Source organism: Gordionus sp. m RMFG-2023, chromosome 1 (genome assembly GCF_954871325.1).
Source record: "Gordionus sp. m RMFG-2023 chromosome 1, tfGorSpeb1-WG-v2, whole genome shotgun sequence".
NCBI lineage: Eukaryota > Metazoa > Nematomorpha > Gordioida > Chordodea > Parachordodidae > Gordionus > Gordionus sp. m RMFG-2023.
In genome coordinates, this window is record NC_088775.1 from 77,792,427 (window position 1) to 77,811,126 (window position 18,700).

Genomic DNA, 18,700 nt, shown 5'->3' on the forward strand with positions numbered 1-18,700 from the left:
AAATATACTTAATAATAAAAGTAGTTGCAGAGAAGAAGAAAAACTAGAATACAAAGGCGAGTGGAAACTTTTAAACGTATACAAAAAGTATGGAAAATGAGAGAGAAATCGGTATTTTCTAGACTGAGGGCACATCCACTATTCCTATATTAGTCTATGGAGGGGTTAGAGAAACCAAAGAAACTGGGGAAGAAAAAAACAAATTAAAAAAAATAAAATAAAAGAAATCGACGACTATAAACATAAATTTCTCATAAACAAAAGAGGATACCCTCTACCCCAGAAACATTTCGAACTCAAAAACTATGGAAAAATACAAAACATATCCAAGAACTAAGTTAAAAAGAGCCAAAGATTAATTCTAGCCCACATAAGAAACGCAAATCACAAACTATTTCTCAATGCCATTAATATATCTTAACTCATATAAAGGGAAATGTATAGAAGTACAACAACACCTAAGACATTATATATATAATTAAAAATATGGGACGGACTGATTTAAATTACTACATTTAGTCTAAGATAAATAAAATCTAATGTCAGTGAAGTAAATAATTCACAGAAAAGGTGAAAGACAAAGTGAGGAGGTAAGTTGAGAAATGAAGAAATTAAATAACCTGAAATACAGAAATAAAAAATAAAAAAAATAAAAAATTATGAGAGGTTTAGGTAGTTCGATTTAATTTTTAGTAATTTCTTTATAGATTTTTTGTTTTTATTTAGCCTTAGGACCTGCTTCAAATTTAAGTTTAGATCCATTATGTCCTTCAAGGCTCTGTAAAACCATAATGTCTTATATTTGCAATATGTTTTCCCATTAAAGGAGTATAACCAATTAATGGCATGGATAACGAGGCTATTGTTACTATGGTTTCTCAAAATATGGGCAAAGAAAGTAAGACGCTTCTTTTTTAAAGACACGTGAACTTGGGTATGGTTAGACATCTTCCAAAGGTTTTCATTAAAATAAAACAGTATAGAAAGAAATTTACAAACTTGACATGTTTTATGAATAAATATTTAAAATTTATTTTTAAAAATACAAAAATAATATATTACAAATTTTAAATTGGGGGGGGGGGCGAAAAATTTATGGGGGCCATTTCCCCCCCCCTTCCTCTTGTAACTACGGCCCTGTTTGCAGACCTCTCATTTAAATCTCATAAATTTCAATTGGTCTTCTTTTTAAGGGCCTTATTAAAAATTTTTGTAAAAATAACATTTATAAAATATTTTACTTTTTAAGATATTTCAAAAACTGGTGTTTAATTTATAAAAATTAAGAATAGACATTTTTAGTATATTAAATTTTTAAATAATTTTAAAATATTAATAAAAATTAATAATTATAGTCAAATATCTCTGCAAAACAATGACATGCATTGCTGCAAAATTAGAACTTTTATGGAATTTAAGATATTTATATTTTAATTTAAAGTTTCTATAAACCTCTAACTTTTTACACTTGGCAATGAAGGGGTTTTTTAAGAATATAAACACTTTTGGACCTAGCAATAATACTGTTTATTTTTTATTACTTTTAAAAAATGTTAGATTTCATTAAATAAGTAATGAACAAGGGTTGAGGTTATTTTTTGGATATAATAGTAGGTTTCCATTAAATTTCATGATAATCCAAATATTTATTTATTATATATATATTTGCAAACTGGTCATAGTTTAGAGTCCTCTGAAAATCATATATTCTTTGAAATCATATGATTAAATTAAAAATAAAATAATGCTTATTTATTAATTGATATCACGATTTAATTCTTATTTAAGAAGATATCACCAAAATTTTCCTTATTCTTACATAAATTTCGTTCCTACAGATATATGATTTGACTAAATATGGCTAAAAGTGATATTGATAATACACATTTTCCAGGTAAAATAAATATAAATTTATTACTTTATCTATTTTTAGCCATTTTCTTATACATTATATGAAAATTTTAAATCTAAAAAAAAATAATCTTACATATTAAAGGAGACTCAAGATTGGAATTTGTTACAGGTTTTGAAAAAAAGCCTCTATACAAAAGTTTAGAAGTAACATTTCCTTCAACAAAAGGATTTTGCACTGCAAAAAGATCTTGTTTAGCAATAGTCGTGGTTCTCATATTGATAGTAAAAATATTATTATTAAGATGTAAATAATTTATAGAAATGTATTATTTACAGCAATTTATATAATGTTTCAATATTTATTAACAATTATGCAAATGATTATTATATTTTTCCTCAATAACCTATTTGGATATTGATATACTATATTTATTAGTACTTAATATTTGAAAAGAGATATGTTATTCACATTGCTGGGTTAAATTTTTTAACTACTATATTTATATCAGAGACCTGCAAAGGTACCATTTGCACGGCCCGGCCCGGCTTTAAATTTTTTAGGCCCAGCCCGGCCTGGATATTTTTAAAAAAAATTTTTTACGGCCTGGCCGATTTAAAAATTTAAGGCCCGGCCTGGCCCGGATATTTTTTAAAAAAATTTTTTATGGCCCGGCCCGACCTGGATTTAAAAATTTCAGGCCCGGCTCGGAATTTTTAAAATTATATTTGACCTGGTGTATACAAAAATTCACCTATGAGAGGTATTTTACCATATTTTTCAGTGAGTATTATCGCTTATTATTTAAAAAATAAATGTAAAAAGCTAATATTTTGAGAATATTTTATTGAATTTATAAAAATTATAAAACTGTTATTTATAAAAATGGATATTTTGACCATATACTATATTTTATATTGCATTTAAAAATAATAAAACTAATATTTAATTTATAAAAATGGAAAATATTTTGAGAATATAATATATTGTATTTAATTTACTATTTAATTTATAAAATAAAAATAAATTGCTATTTAAAAAAATGCATGTATAATAAATAGTATTTTGAAAATATAATCTAATTGCACAATATTAATATAATTTATATATAATATAAATAGAAGATAATTGTATTATATAATATTGTAAAAAAAAATAATGAAAAATGTTGGATTAAAAACTTTCATGACTCAAGGTAAATATAATAAATGCAATAAATATTTGACAGTTTGCAAAGTAAAAAGCATGATTGACGAAACCCTATACTCAAGAAAGATATTAAAAATTCACAAATTATCATGAAGAAAGAGAAGCATATCTACCTTTTCAGGTTGAAGATTACTTCTTCTTTCTTCAAGAATTCTCGTAGTGGAAAAATTCCGCTCACAGCTTGCACTTGAAGCAGGAATTGCCAATTTTGCTAAAATTGGAAATTCGCTTTGATGAGCCGCCCACCACTCTAACAAATTATCCACCTTAAATGTTTCATCTATTTTTTTATTTATGTAATTATAATATTCATCATCGGGTATTGATATATTACCAGAATTACCATCGCCCCATTTGTCATAAAACGATTCAGTTTGTTTAACAACAGTCGTAATTTGACTGGTCGATGGTATTTCATTTACTTCCTGAGCCTCTTGTAATTTAATATAATCTTTTATGTAGTTTTCCGTCATCTTGCGATCTGTCCCTGACTATATACGTAATTGCTTGAATTTGAGACAGAGAAAAAGAGAAATAAAATGTTACTTGTGTAAAACAAATTTTTCAATTAAAAAATGCTTTATATTAAGTAAAATCAATTTTATTTCTCCTTTTTCGCTTTGAAAGGTATTACAAACTTCAAGAAGTGATATTCCTTTATTTGATTGTTTTGGTAAAATATATTCTAAAAATTTAGATATGAATTATAAAAAATATATTAATACTTTGAATAAATTTGCAGGAAATTAATAATTAGATCGATCTGTGGGTGTTAGGTAGTGTTAACCATCACCCAAATTATATTAATCATAACTATAATATAATATAATCTTAAAACCATTAACTCATAATGTAAAAATTTTTATAAAAAATATTAAGGCCCGGCCCCGGTTTAACAATATTAGGCCCGGCCCGGCCAGGATATGTTTAAAAAATTTTTTTTAGGCCCGGCCCGGGTATATTTAAAAAATTTAAAATACGGCCCGGCCGGGCCGGGTTTAGGGCCGGGCCTGCAGGTCTCTGATTTATATATAATTTTATTAGTGTTTTTTAACTATTATTCTATTAAACCAGATGATAATAGGAATGTTAATTAATTAATTATATATTCTGGCTATGATAAATTCTTGATTTATTATAGAAAAAAAATGTTAAAACCTATTTGACTTTTCAAAATAGTCTCACTAGAATTAAAATATTTTCATGAATTTTTTCCTATTCAATTCCAATTATAGCAATTCCAAATTACAATATCATCTCTGTTTAATAGTGATTTTCAGGTTTACCAGGATATGCCAGTTACCCATCTTTTTTTCCAGTTCTGAGCATCACTATTTGATTTCTCATATCATACTTTTTTTCACATCATCTTGGGCCTTCTCCCAAATTGTTTAATATTATAATAGGATATGATTATGAAAAATAGTAAAATTTAATTGATTTATCCTTGACCTTCTCTTCGTTTTTTTAAAAAAAACTAATTTTTATAATTAACTTTTAATATTTTACAAAATTAATTCAGTTATTTGTGTAATTACATTTAAAAAAAAATTAATTAATCATCATTAATAAATGATATGATAATTAATTCAGAGGGGTAATAGAAGCTCCCATGCAGGATGGGTAGATCTCAAGTTACTAGGAGTAATAAAAAAAGATTTTTTTTTTTTGGGGGGGGGAGGTAGTGGGTGGCCCAATTTTAATGATCGGCATTTGATAATAATATATATAATACCATATAATGCAAAAGTCATACAATTTAAACAGCAAAAGAAATAAATACTCCTTCCAAAACAATGTTAACTTCGTTTGGTCACTACAACACTTGGTAATTTTGGACATGAGCACCTGGTCTTTTTAGAATCTAGGAAAATAGCTTTAAATGCTATCCAGCGATCTTAAAAATACTTATATCTGTGCCAGAATATTTAGAAATTTGCAGATATTTTTTATCAATCCATGGTTCTATCAGAGACCTTCATGGACGATAATTTTTTGAGCAAGCCAGGCAGTAAAAAACTTTTTAGGGGTTCTGCCCATATTAATTCAAAAAAATTTCAAGCCCAAGCCCATTAGAAAATATTGAAAACCCAAGCACAGTCCAGGCCCGCTAGATAATATAATATTAGGCCTATACCCGTCTTGCCCAGCCCATGAAGGCCTGTAAGTTCTAATGAGTTTTCATTAATTTTTGTATTTCAGATTATTTGTTAATATGGGTTTTAAATTTTATTTTAATATTTTAATATAGTTCTTATGTATGTTATAATAGTTTTATATATAAATTTTTTTATCAATTTTATAACCTTTCCCTTCTTGTAGCTTTTTAAATCTATGTTCGTTTGAGAAACATTGAAATTTTAGTAGGAAACAAAAGAAAAACGAAAAATGAAAGAATGAATAGTTTTTTTAAAAATCTTATTTTCTAAAATCAAAAATTTCTGGAATGAGAATTGTTCTTGGTTCTTCGCTTCCCATATAATTTTAATTACTAAGTCTTGATTGAAACAAAATATCTTTCTTTTTCTTTCACATATAATTGTCGGTCAAATAAAATAAAAATATATAACTAATTAAGCCTCCTTTGAGAGAAGAACAACTAGAAATTAAGATTGCTATAACTATGTCTATTTCTCATTATAAATATAATTTAATTTTCTATTTGTTATTCTTGTAAATTGCATTGCTATTATTAACACGGATTTATAATAATTATTATGTTATATTTGTTAAATGTAACGTAGTCGTAAAATGATCATTTAATTACACTATTTTAATGAGAAAAATTGGATGTGGTTACTAGGCATATGTCTTGCCGCCCAAGAAGGTCCCAGTCATGTCTTTGGTCGGGATTGGACCAAAACACACAAATGACCGGACTGAATTGTTGATAAAAATATGATCTGTCCAAACACATGATTTAGTCTTGAATTAAAAAAAACCTGCTGTAATTTGTGCTTATATTTTTAAATATTTAAAATAAATTATACAAAATTTATTTCCTTTATCACATTTGATGTATAATGAATAATGTTTATTGATAAATATCAATACTTTTTTCGCATATGTTACTCAAAATAAGGTCGTTATATTCTGCATTACCTGTATAAATAGTAACGTCGTTACCATTGTACCTTTTTTTTAAGTATAAAGATCTTTACTATGAAAAAAGATTAAATAAATTGTTTTCTTTTTATTTGATCAATTCGATATGTATATTTATTACCTAATCAAAATTCAAATTTCATATAAAATTTATGAAATTTATAAGTTACCATTTTCCTATCTTCTTAATGTTAATACAACTTTTATCTATCAACTTTCTAATTTGGTACGATTAGGAATTGTTTTTGTGCTTTTCTAATTTACATCATAAAATTTAAGTAGACTATTTTAACCCATTTTTGAATTTTTGATCTATGGCCCGACCAATTAGAGTTCGGAATCGGTGTAATATTGAGATTTGACCTCGGGAAATTTTTTTTTTGCCAACGACCAGATTATTACCTGATTTTTTGGAAAAATTGTATTTGTAACGCGTTACTATAGAACACTAATAGTAGGTATTCAGGATCAGTCTTAACTGAGCCCCAGGCATTTCAATTTTTTTCTAAAATAATTTTAAGCGTAGTGGTCTAACAACACACAGTTATATGATGGAGTTAATTCATTGTATGCAAGTGCATATCACCGTTTTTCATTTTAGTATAGTCATTTTCTTAATGCGTTGTATGTAATATAACAATTGCAAAAATGAACCTAAATCACATTTAAGAAATTTTATGAATTTCGCCAATATTTGGAAGGGTATATTTTAAAAGTTTTTATTAGGTCTTATGATTAAATGCGACTAAAAAAAGAGAGTAATATTAATATTTCAAACAAATTTATGATCCGAATAATCTATTAAAAAAAAAGACTTACCCCAAAACAGACCAACTTCCACATTATATCCATAAAAATTTTCACACTCTTGTTAAAGTTTTATAAACCTTATTTTTGTGAATAAGGATATAAATTTATAAGGAATTTCTAAAATTTATGACTAAAGTTGTGGCTCAAAAAAAAATATTCTAACGCAAAATTTAAAAAAAATTGCTTATTTGGTTGTAAAGGGTTATCAGTTATATTTTTATGAAAGATGTATACACAATGAATTCCTAACATTTATGACTAAAGTTTTCACTCGAAAAAATATCTAATTATAAACGCAAAATTTAAATAAATAGCTGTGTTATCTGTTCTTTGATTTTTCTCGATTTCTAGGTTTTCAGGTAAGGGGTGGGGTGGAAGCAAGAAAAAAAACTCCCTAAAATCAAGTATTAAATATATTTTATCTTGACCGCTAATTTTTTTCTTCTTTTGTTTTACAATAAATTTTTGGGTTTTTTTAATTGAAATTTAATTAAATATTTTTTTATAATTATAATTTGAAGTTTTGATAAAAATTGGTTAAGAAAATATCATTTTATGATTGATTTTAATTTTATTTTTTATTGTTTTTATATATTTAAAGTGCACTTTTATATAATAATTTTTTTGCCCTGTTCCAAAATCTGGGGGAATAATTATTCTATTTTTATATTTTTCAATTTTCTCTTAGAAAAAAAAATTATACGCTATTACCTATTGATAATATATTATACCAGCAACTATTCAAATGGAGAAACCAATGGTCAGTCAAAAAAATTATTTATTCAATCTTTAACATGATAAATAATTTCTATAATCATCTGTAATCGCCGAGGTGAATAAAGGACTACTATATACAACTAACTCGTGTCTTATGAATAAGCTTTTGTTTGAATTACTATAATGTGATTCACTTCTTTTTTTATAGTTTAATGGAACAATTATTATGCACTTGGTAATGTGGATCCTTGTTCACACAGCGCGCCTTTAGAGGATAAAACCTATTTCTGTTTTCTCTCTGGATATATTGCCGAAAATGGCGAAATATTTCCAAAGATTCTAGTTTTCTATAATATTTACAACACTCGGTGATGATAACGTATTTTATTGTTAAATATTTACCTAATCGACGTTTTTTTAATACGTTGAATTGACAGATTAAAATTAGAGCTGTCTGTCGATCTTACTTAAAAAGTAACCTTACATTTGACCTTACTCTGCAAAAATAGTAACGTCGTTACATTAACGTTACTATTTTTTAAAGTCTCGAAACTATATAAAAAGTCAGAATAAATATGTCTTCATATCTTCAATCAATATATATTTGTTGCAAAAATCCTAAAATTCGAATATATAACTAATTGGATAAAATTTTATGATATACTGATAAATTATTTGCCTTCAGAGATTTTTATTCAAAAAACTTAAGGTCATTTTTTCTTATCACAATTTTTGTTATGGTAGGAGTGTATAAACAGGGTTTTCATGTTTGGAATTGCATTATTTAAGCATATTATATCTGGAAAAAGTCACTCATATGTTTTTTTGATAAAATTTTTCCTGCTATCCTCGAGGAGTTTTCCTTCTATTTAAATATTATAAAATAGGGCAAATTTTTATGGAGTCTATAAAATTTAATGGAATCTATAATTGTTCTATTTTGCCTTAATGATCCTTCTTAATTTTATAATGAGGGACTGCCCATTTTTTTTTATCATAGCGCAATTAATAAATTTTTTCATATCCATATTGATATAATTATAATATTATGTTTTTACGCTGAAGGATACCTCGTTCTTGTAATTAATATAATTAGTCAATCTTACTAAAACAATGGCTCTTATATTGATTAATTAATTTTTTTTTGACCACTCGAAGCATTTTATCTTTAATGCCTTTTTGTATTGACTTTCATAATTCATCTAAATGCACTTCCCACTTCGTCCAAATGCCTTTTACACTTCGTCTAAATGATTTTCACATTGTCTAAATGCCTTTCAATGGCGGACTTAAATACATATACACTTTTTAATGCATTAATGAATGAATTATAAGTTTAGGTTAGTATTATTAATGCCATTGTAACAGATACGCTTGCAACTCGCGCGGTCAGGGAGATAATTCAATCTTTATATATATTATGGGGTAGGGTTCTTAAGCCTTTGACCTGCGCTCAAATATGATTTTTTTTTAAAAAACTTGTTTTGCCACTCCACATTAACGCCAGTGCCACTACCTAAATATTTCATTTTGTGGAAGAAAACTATAATATAAAACCTAAATTTCGTCTCAGAAAAAGAGTTTTGATTAAGTATATCTCTAATAGTGCTCTTATAATATCGCTAAAACAAATATAAAACTATATCTTAAAAGAAAAAGTTTTTTATATCAAAAGCTTTATAAGAATGAAAAAGTAATCAAATCCTGAAAATTTAATTTACAAAACTAAATATAATTTATATCGTTTAATATCAAGGTGTAACATTGTTATTTATATGTAATTCGAGGACACCCCCCCCCCTTCCCACCCTCCCCACAAGCCAATAACAATTTAACCCCTTACCCCTTGCCTACAATCAAAATTAGCAAAAAAAGGTAATACAAATAAAATTACCCCATACCCCTCCAAATTTTATTTAAATGACGATGGCGGCTTCAACTACCAATTGACGATTCTCGCGGCCATATCCAGTTGAAGGATTCAAGATTCTTTTTCAAATTGATTTATAAAAGTTATGATATTTCATCAATATTATTTGATTAATAGTGACGTAAAAATATTAACCCTACCTAAGTAAAATGTAAGTTTGAGAAAGAGATTACTAAAAAGAAAAAAAAGTAAAATACTCAAACTTAATCACAAATTACAATTTAGACCTTAGTAAATGCTTTTGGCAGTAAAATTATTCCTGGGGAAATAAATGAGGTAACACAGGGTAATCCTTGCAGAGATATTTTGTGTCAATCGATCTAATCATCATTTCCTCAATAAAAAAAACAAAATATTTATCTTCATTTTTTAAAATATTTAATTACAGTCCTCCATTTTTTTTAAATATGTGTTATAATTCGGTTTTCGTTTTCAGGTCCATTTTTTTAAAAAATAATTATATAATTTCTAAACAAACTGGGTTTCTTTTTTTGCCTTTTTTTAGTTTCACTTTAATTCGAATGATTTAAAAAAATAGGAAACACCCTTGATGTCAAGCGTTTTGAATGGAACTTAAAATTAGGAAATCCGTTTGCCCTTACCATAGCATCCGACGCCATTTTGAAGAAACGACCTTTATTTTGTATAAATAAATTCTCGATGTTGCTAAATAAATAAATAAATAATAATTTAACAACAAAAAATGAACGTTGGAATTTTTTTTAAAATTATAAATTAAATTTATGGCTTCATTAAACCAGGAATTAATATTAATTTTAATTTTTAACAAATATACCATAATGTTAAGATTTATGATTCAAATTCAGCCAAATTTAGTGAGAGAGAATTGACATAAAAATTCAACATATATAAATGTTATACTTAATAGCGATAAAATGTATAAACATTTTTTTTAAAAGTATTTCCGTTTTAGAAAAAACATGCGAGAACATCTCATGATTTTTGGAAAATCTCATGATTTTTGGTTCCTGTTCCAATTCCGAATTCTTACATTTTTTGCTAAATGAGTAAAATAAATGGTCATGTGAATATAATTATTAAAATTATGGCTCGTATAGTATATTTATCTAATCCTCGTTATCTCATATAGGCTGACCTCTGGCCCACATCGGCCATTTACCACGTTTATGGGATATTTAATATATAATATAAACTGTGACGCGTCCCTTATCTATTTACCAATTTAAAAAAAATATATAATTGAACCATTGATAATAATTAAAATTCACGTTAAATAAACCGCCTTAGGCCTCGTTTATAGTAATCGCTAAATACCGTAATGTCTCTCAATCAATGCTTAGTTCATATCTAAACGATAGCATAGCTGTATAATTTATTTTTACACATTCCTTGAACTACATTGCTGTATTTAGCGGTTACTTTAGACGAAGCGTTAGTGAAGAAAATGCCATTTATTAAAGAAAATCGAATGATGAAACGAATAAAAACTGAAAACTCAAATAATTAACAGTGTTGTTAAGTTACCTTTTAAAAGTAACAAGTTACATTCAAAAGTGACCTTGCCCATAAACGCAACTAGTTACATAGCATAGTTACTTTATCCTAAATAGAAGTATGCTTAAATCTAATAGTTACCTTATTTTTTTTCAAAATATGATGTTAATTATTTGATTTTATGAGTTAAACAAAAGTAGCTCTTATGAAAAAAATATTCTTATTTATAGTACTTGTCATATGAGCTTAGCGATCATGGCTATCCTTCGTAGATTCAGGATAGGTCAGCAGATTTAAAAAACTTAAATTATTGTTGTTAAGCCTCGATTAATCGATTTAAATTTTTTTTAGCCAAACAAATAGTACCTAAGCCTCGAGATTTCGCCAAAAAGAGGTGAAACCCTTCTGCCATGTTTTTGAGAAATTTCCAGTTATATAATATATATATGAAATCTTTATTTAACCGTTTTTTGACCTCAATCGAGATTTTTAACAACTAACATTATCTATAATGCGCGCTTTTTTTAAATTTTGAAACACTACCAGAATCTCATTCCAATACGTATAGAGTATCTACCCGATAAATATTAGACAATTTTACCAATGTGGTTACTTTGTTTTTGAAAAAAGTCACATGTGTTCGAAAAAGGATATCCTTGGACTAAAAAAAAGCTGTATATAAAAATTAAAAATCAGAGGCCCTGCGCAGAGGTCGAATTATAAGCTCAGTCAGAATTTCGTTTTCAAACCCGGCCCGGATTTTTATTTCGATTATTTTATAGCCCGGTTTCTGAACTCGTAAAATTTTTGGGCTGTATTTTGCAAATATGCTTAAATGGGAAATTGAAAATATGCGCCGTAAATGAATATTAAATGCTCCTTTATAAGATTTTCCGACATTTCCCCTAATATTTAATTGATATAATTTATATAAAATCGTCTGTTATTTACTGAAATACAATTCCAAAACAATAAGCTCTGCTAAAAATTCAGATTTGCTAAACCTCTTCGATATAATCACATAAGACCAAATACTCATATATATATTTATACAAAATATTACCGAGGAGATTTTATTTACTAAATATATAAACAAGAAATTATTTACTATGCTAAAAAAAATTATGCGGGCATACAATCCAAGATAAGAATGATAGTTTTTTAAATTAAATTGCAAAGAATACTTATGAAATTTTTAAAACATTAAACTATCACGAAATTTGTTTTTCAATATGGTTGGCGTGAAAGTACTACAAACGAGTTTATTTTAGCACACATTTATTCTAATAATCAAACACTTTTTGTATAAGATAATTAGAATAAAATTTAAATGTAACGAGTTACATTTATAGCTACATTTCCAAAAATATAATTAGGTTAAAGCTATTTTTTTATATGTGAACAGCAGTGTTGTTAAACGCTACTTTTAAAAGTAGCGCGCTATCGCTACCGCTATTTTATAAAAAAAGTAGCGCGCTATCGCTACCGCTATCGTTTTCAAATGAGTAGCGCGCTATTAGCTACTTTTTACGCTACTTTGATTTTTTTTTTAATATTTTTTTTACGTAACTTTATTTCCACAAATAAAATATTGATATAAAAACATGACTATAATTTGTTACATATATATATAATTTATTTATTATTGCACTTGAGTATAAACGACCAATCCAAATCATAAAACTAATGGTCCAATATATAATTCATTTCCATTTTTTTCTCATCTAGAAACAATGCTAAAAGTTTCATAGCATTGTAACCACTATTCCATCTTGTAGTGTTTGGGTCAATAAATAACGTCCTAATTTTTTTTTGAAAATATCAGATGTCTTTGATAACTTATTTTGTTTATTCCAAAGAGCTTGGCATTTAGAAAATGTAGATCTTGATACTCTTTTAAAATCCTCATTTAATAATGCTTCTTCAGCATCCACTGTCGCAACTAAATTTAGGTTGTGGCAGGAACAACGATGATGGCTAGGTAACATAGAAGACTTTATTGAAGATTCTTAATATTATAAATTTTATTTTATATTGGTGAAAAATTAAATATAAAATAATTTAAAACCAAGGATGTCATGAACATCAATTATCTCAAACTCCATTTCATCATCCTCTTCTTGTTCTCCATCTTCAATATTTTTGTCAGGAATATTACTAGTATTGTTATTATTATTATCTTCCCCAAATATTCTATATTATTTATATCATATTATAAAAAAATTATAATTAATTTAAAACCTGAAGGCCTTCAGGAAATTAGACCCATTATCCGTAATCATCTTACAAACCTTGTTTTGAATTTTGTAAGACCTATGGATTTCTGCAATTATATTGACTAGAATGTCATAAGTCTGACAGCCAATTATTCTCTTTAGAGCTAACGCTACAGATTTTCGTTTAAGATTTTTAGAATCAATCCAATGTGCAGTTACTCCTAAATAAGCTCTAAAAATATGACATATTATAAATCAGAAAATAAACATTTTTGCCTTCTATTGTGAGTCCAGCAATCTGCCGTACAGACGTAGGAGACATCTGATAGATTTAATATCAAAGATTCTTTCATTTCCTTAAAGCTCTCCAAAATTCTTGCCATCAATGTCTGCCGGCAAAATATCTTGGTCCGTAGAGAAAAAGTGTTTATCATCTTTATAAAAGAATCATTATCCACCAAGGATAATGGTTGAACTGTATCTATTATAAAGTTCATAATGACTTTGTCAGCCAATTTTTGGGATACACCAGGTGTTGATGAATCCAAATTGGTTAATTTTGTTTGTTAAATTTGATTTGGAAGTGGGTTTATCTTCTTCATTACCACAAAACTTTTGAGATATTTTTCAATCTCTTTATAATTTGAAGTGTGCACAGTCTAAAATTATAAAATACTTAGAATAAAAATTATGTAGGAGATAAGTATACATAAAAATGATTGAAATAACTATTTTAAAATGTTTTAAATAATTTAGATAAAATTTATAAAAATTTAAAAAAAATGATTGGTTTTTGATTTTAATTTATTTTAAAAATTAAAGATTAGCCTACACATTGATATTAAATTTGTTTAATATATTACCTTTAAATGTTTTTTCAAATTAAACCTGCTCGTATGATTTGAAGAGATAATTTAGCGGCACATCTTGCACCGAAACCGATATCCAGTAATAATTTTTTCTTCGAGGTTATAGTATTTCTTGAATTTTGGGAAAGGATCATCTATATTTTGCTCATTTTCTAAAGAAATTTCAATATCTTCAACAATCTCACACATAACAAGATTTATAATGCTTAATATAAAATGTAAAATGAAATATAAAATAAGATAAAAGCAAGGACATACCAATAACGGAATTTCAAAAATATATAATTTAATGAATGCGCGAAATATAAATTAAATACAGATTGCTATTTAAGAACTGTTTATATCTAATATATAACAATAATGTATATTTTTAAATATAAATTTCAATTTCAAAATTAAATTAAATAAAAGGATTATAATTTTTAGATTTTATAAAAAATATATTTTAATAATTTTTAGATGTATTTATTATGTAAAATTGAACTAAATTAGTAGCGAGCTACCGCTATCGCTATTTTTTAAAAAAAGTAGCGCGCTATAGCTACCGCTACTGAAAAAGTAGCGCGCTACTTTAACAACAGTTAGATATCTCAAAAAAGTTATTAATATAAAACTGTTTTATTTTTTTTTAATTTATTAAAATCAATAATATTACAATATTTTTTTTTACCAATTTTATTTATATATCAATAGTTTATTTTATTGTCTTTTATCAAAAATTTTGATATTTTTAATGTCAAAACCACCATGATAATTTTATACATTATCATTAATTTTTAAAAAAATCTTATTTTTTTGAGAGGGGAGGGGGCTGTTCTCCATTGCACCCAGATTTCCTTATATAATTATCAGAGTCCTGCAGAAGTACCATTTGCACGGCTCTACCCGGGGTTTTATATTTTTAGGCCCGACCCCGATTTTTTAAGAATATATTTTTTTAATTTTTATAGCAATAGCGATTTAAAATACACTGACCTGCCCTGCCCTGCCCGGGTATTTAAAAAAAAATTTTTTAAGCCCCGGCTCGGCACGGGTATATTGAAAAATTTAAGATACGGCCCGGCCCTTGTATCTGGGATTAGGGCCGGGCCAGACCTAGGCCTCTTATATTTATTATTTATGGCAGTGAATATAATGATTTAATGTTATATTTATATGGGGGCAAAAGCAAAACTAGTATTATTTTATTATATTCTGAGGAACTACTATATTATTGTAAATGATTAAAATCGTAGCACAATATCACGAAAAATAAATTATCGTTTTTTATATTCTTTTCTAGAAATCTCAAAAATTTTATCTTTCTTTTAAGTGATATACTATAAATTAAAAATTTATATTATTATTTATATCTTATTCACTGTAGATATGAATGAACGGTACTCGTAAATATTATTTAGTTTTGATTGATTCCCTTTTTGCGAAATTTTTTGGCCTAGTGTAAGATGGAGGAATATACCTTGTAATCAGCTGATTTATCGAAATTCTTATTGGAAATAATTCTACTAAAAAATGTTACAAATCTTAAAATTTGAATTTTTTTTCACATATTTCCCCCCTCCTTCTATACAAAATTGCTCGATGAATGAATGAATTCTTATCTAAAACTTGTAGAAGTAAAATTTATTATTGAAATTTACGATAGGGGGAAAGAAGCCGAACCAAACCCATTCGTTAAAAATTTCAAAGCTCGTGAAGGATCGAAAATATTAAAACCCGGATCGGACTTGAGTCTCTAATTTTTATCGCATCATTTGAACCTCCTTGTTCGATGTTAATATTACGAGTAATCACTAGTTATATAATTAGCGTATTTTTAGCCGAAGTTAATTTTTAGCCGGCTAAAAGATCGGATAAACTAAGTTTTTAGCCGAACACTATCACTTTGGTCTCGGGATTTTTTTTATAAAATAGCAGCTCAAATCCAATATAAATTAAAACGCTTTAATGTTAATGAATTTTCTCCAGCAGGCGTCTGAAGATTGAGCCGAATTAGCCGATATTTTGCCATTACCCAACTAGTAATGACCTTAGGCAATTTCTAAATATTATGTTTTTTCATAACTTTCCAAGGCTTGTTCGCAATATTTTTCACTTCCAAGCAACAAATGATTTGTATAATACAGCTGATTTTTTTTATATTACCAAATATTTTAAATGTAAACATGATTAAATTATTAAGACCAACGTGCAAGATAATAAATACCTTAAACAAGCAGAATAAGCAAACTGAATATTTAGAGGGATAAATTTAGTTATCTAAGAGAAAGATATGACTTAATTCCTATACATTAATAAATATAATGACATAAAAAATTTAGGCATTGAATCCCTAAAATATATTATATGTTTTACAATATTGATTAAGAGATGCATTTAAGGAAAAATAAAATTAAGATAGAAAATCCATTAATGCTGCTAAATTTATAAAGAATGAAAATTATATTAAATGGCATTCCAAATAAGTGTGTACTAGTTAATTTGGAAGATTTTTATTTATAAATATGTAATTATTATTTATATAAATTTTTATAAAAATATATGCAAATTGTAAAAACATTTCAATAACATATCTGTCAAATTAGTTAAAGTATTGTTTTCTATGAAATCCTGGAATATTTATAATATCTGATCTGCTAGCTAAGTATTTAACCCTATAATAATAATCATGGATAATTATATCATCATAATTTCCTTAAATTCATTGAAGAACTTATTAATTTAATAACAGAAATATAAATTAATATATTTAGATCAAATAATGATGCTTAATTAATTAAAAATTATATATAAAAAGTGTACACGTTTAGTAAATTCCAGGGGCTAGTCTTTACAATCTAAGAGGCCCAAAATTTTTATTAAAATTATTTTCAAAAGTAACTTTTTTTATAGCTAACATGATCTAAAATTACCTTTCTTTTTTTTAGCTAACTTACCTATTTTTTTTGTGGTATAAAAAATAAAATCCAAAATTTTGAGGGGGCTCTTCAAATTAGGGGGTTCAAGTCAGTGTTGTTAAACGCTACTTTTAAAAGTAGCGCGCTATCGCTATTGCTATCGTTTTCAAATAAGTAGCGCGCTATTAGCTACTTTTTACGCTATTTTGATTTTTTTTTAAAATATTTTTTACGTAACTTTATTTCCATAAATAAAATATTGGTATAAAAACATGACTATAATTTGTTACTGTTGATTGATTGATTTTTTTATTTAACTTAAATTGTTATTATAGCCTTAAAATATATATTTCGTTTAAATTGTTTTTTTTAATACATATATATATACCTTATTTTATATTTATTTTTGGTATCATTTTTTAGTTCTAGAATAAAATAATTATAACTTACTTACCATCGTTATTGTTATATAACTGTTACATATATTATTTATTATTGCACTTTAATAATAATAACATTTCGGTACTGTCATCCCCAAGTCTAGAGCAACGATCAGAAATTATTTGCTATACTAAATAATCTTTCAGCACTAGCACTTTAGGGCAACGCAGTATTAAATTTAATAAAGATATTTTTTATATTAAAAAAATCATCAAAAATATTTAATTGAGTATTTTTAGATTTAAAAAAAGCATCTAGAGGTTCAATAATATTATTATTATTTATTTCAAAAAAATCGTCTATGGAAGGCCGCGGTTTCGATCGATACTATAGTATTAGTATCGTGGTTAGCATGACATTTTTTAACGTTACCATCAGCCTATCAAGTTGCCCTTTAGATTCAGTCAAAGTAATGTGTGGCCAATTTAACTTGAAACTAGGATGAACGATAGCAGCTATTACATTATCATCATCATACAGATCTGGAAAACTAATTTATATAAAGCGATTGTAATTATTATAAAAAAAAAGAAGAATACCTTTTTAATTTTCAAAATTTAAATTTATCTGAGATTTAGATTCATTTATAAAAAAATATTAAAATAGCATTAAATTATGGTAAATAAAGATTTTAAAAATATAATTATTATACACAAGGTAATTAATAATATATTAATTTTGAATTTTATATTAATACTATATATTAATATTATAGATTGCGTTGTAAATTAAGCCAATTTAAATTATGGCTAATCTAGCAATAAATTATTCATTTTATATAATTGTATAATAGAAAATAAAAATAAAGTTTTGACCTTTTCTCAATGCATTTTAGCATAGACTCTACCAGTGGTTGGCAAAATTTTAGATTATTGATTCTTTTGAGCTTGGTAATTAATATACTCAGTGTGGGAACATAATATCCCATGCTCATATTATCTTTCCCTTCCAAGATTTTAAGTGAGGATTTAGTAAGACATATGGATTTCTGAAATAATATTTGTTAGAATGTCATAAGCCTGACAACCAATTATTCTTTTTAGAGCTAATGCTACAGATTTTCGTTTTAGACTTTTTGGATCAATCCAATGTGCGGTCACTCCTAAATAAGCTCTAAAAATATGAATCATATTATAAATCAGAAAATAAACATTTTTACCTTCTATTGTGCGTCCAGC

General features: G+C 26.4%; 1 protein-coding gene across 1 annotated transcript in view; it reads left to right on the top strand.

Moving 5' to 3' along the window:
• The first annotated feature begins 1,745 nt into the window (after positions 1 to 1,745).
• Positions 1,746 to 18,700, top strand: part of LOC135922776 (endoplasmic reticulum aminopeptidase 1-like) — a 34,672-nt gene continuing 17,717 nt past the window's right edge. The window contains exons 1-2 of the mRNA XM_065457244.1: positions 1,746 to 1,894; positions 1,997 to 2,136. Of these exons, the coding sequence (XP_065313316.1) occupies positions 1,858 to 1,894; positions 1,997 to 2,136 (177 nt within the window). The 5' untranslated portion in view covers positions 1,746 to 1,857. The remainder of the gene's footprint in view (positions 1,895 to 1,996; positions 2,137 to 18,700) is intronic.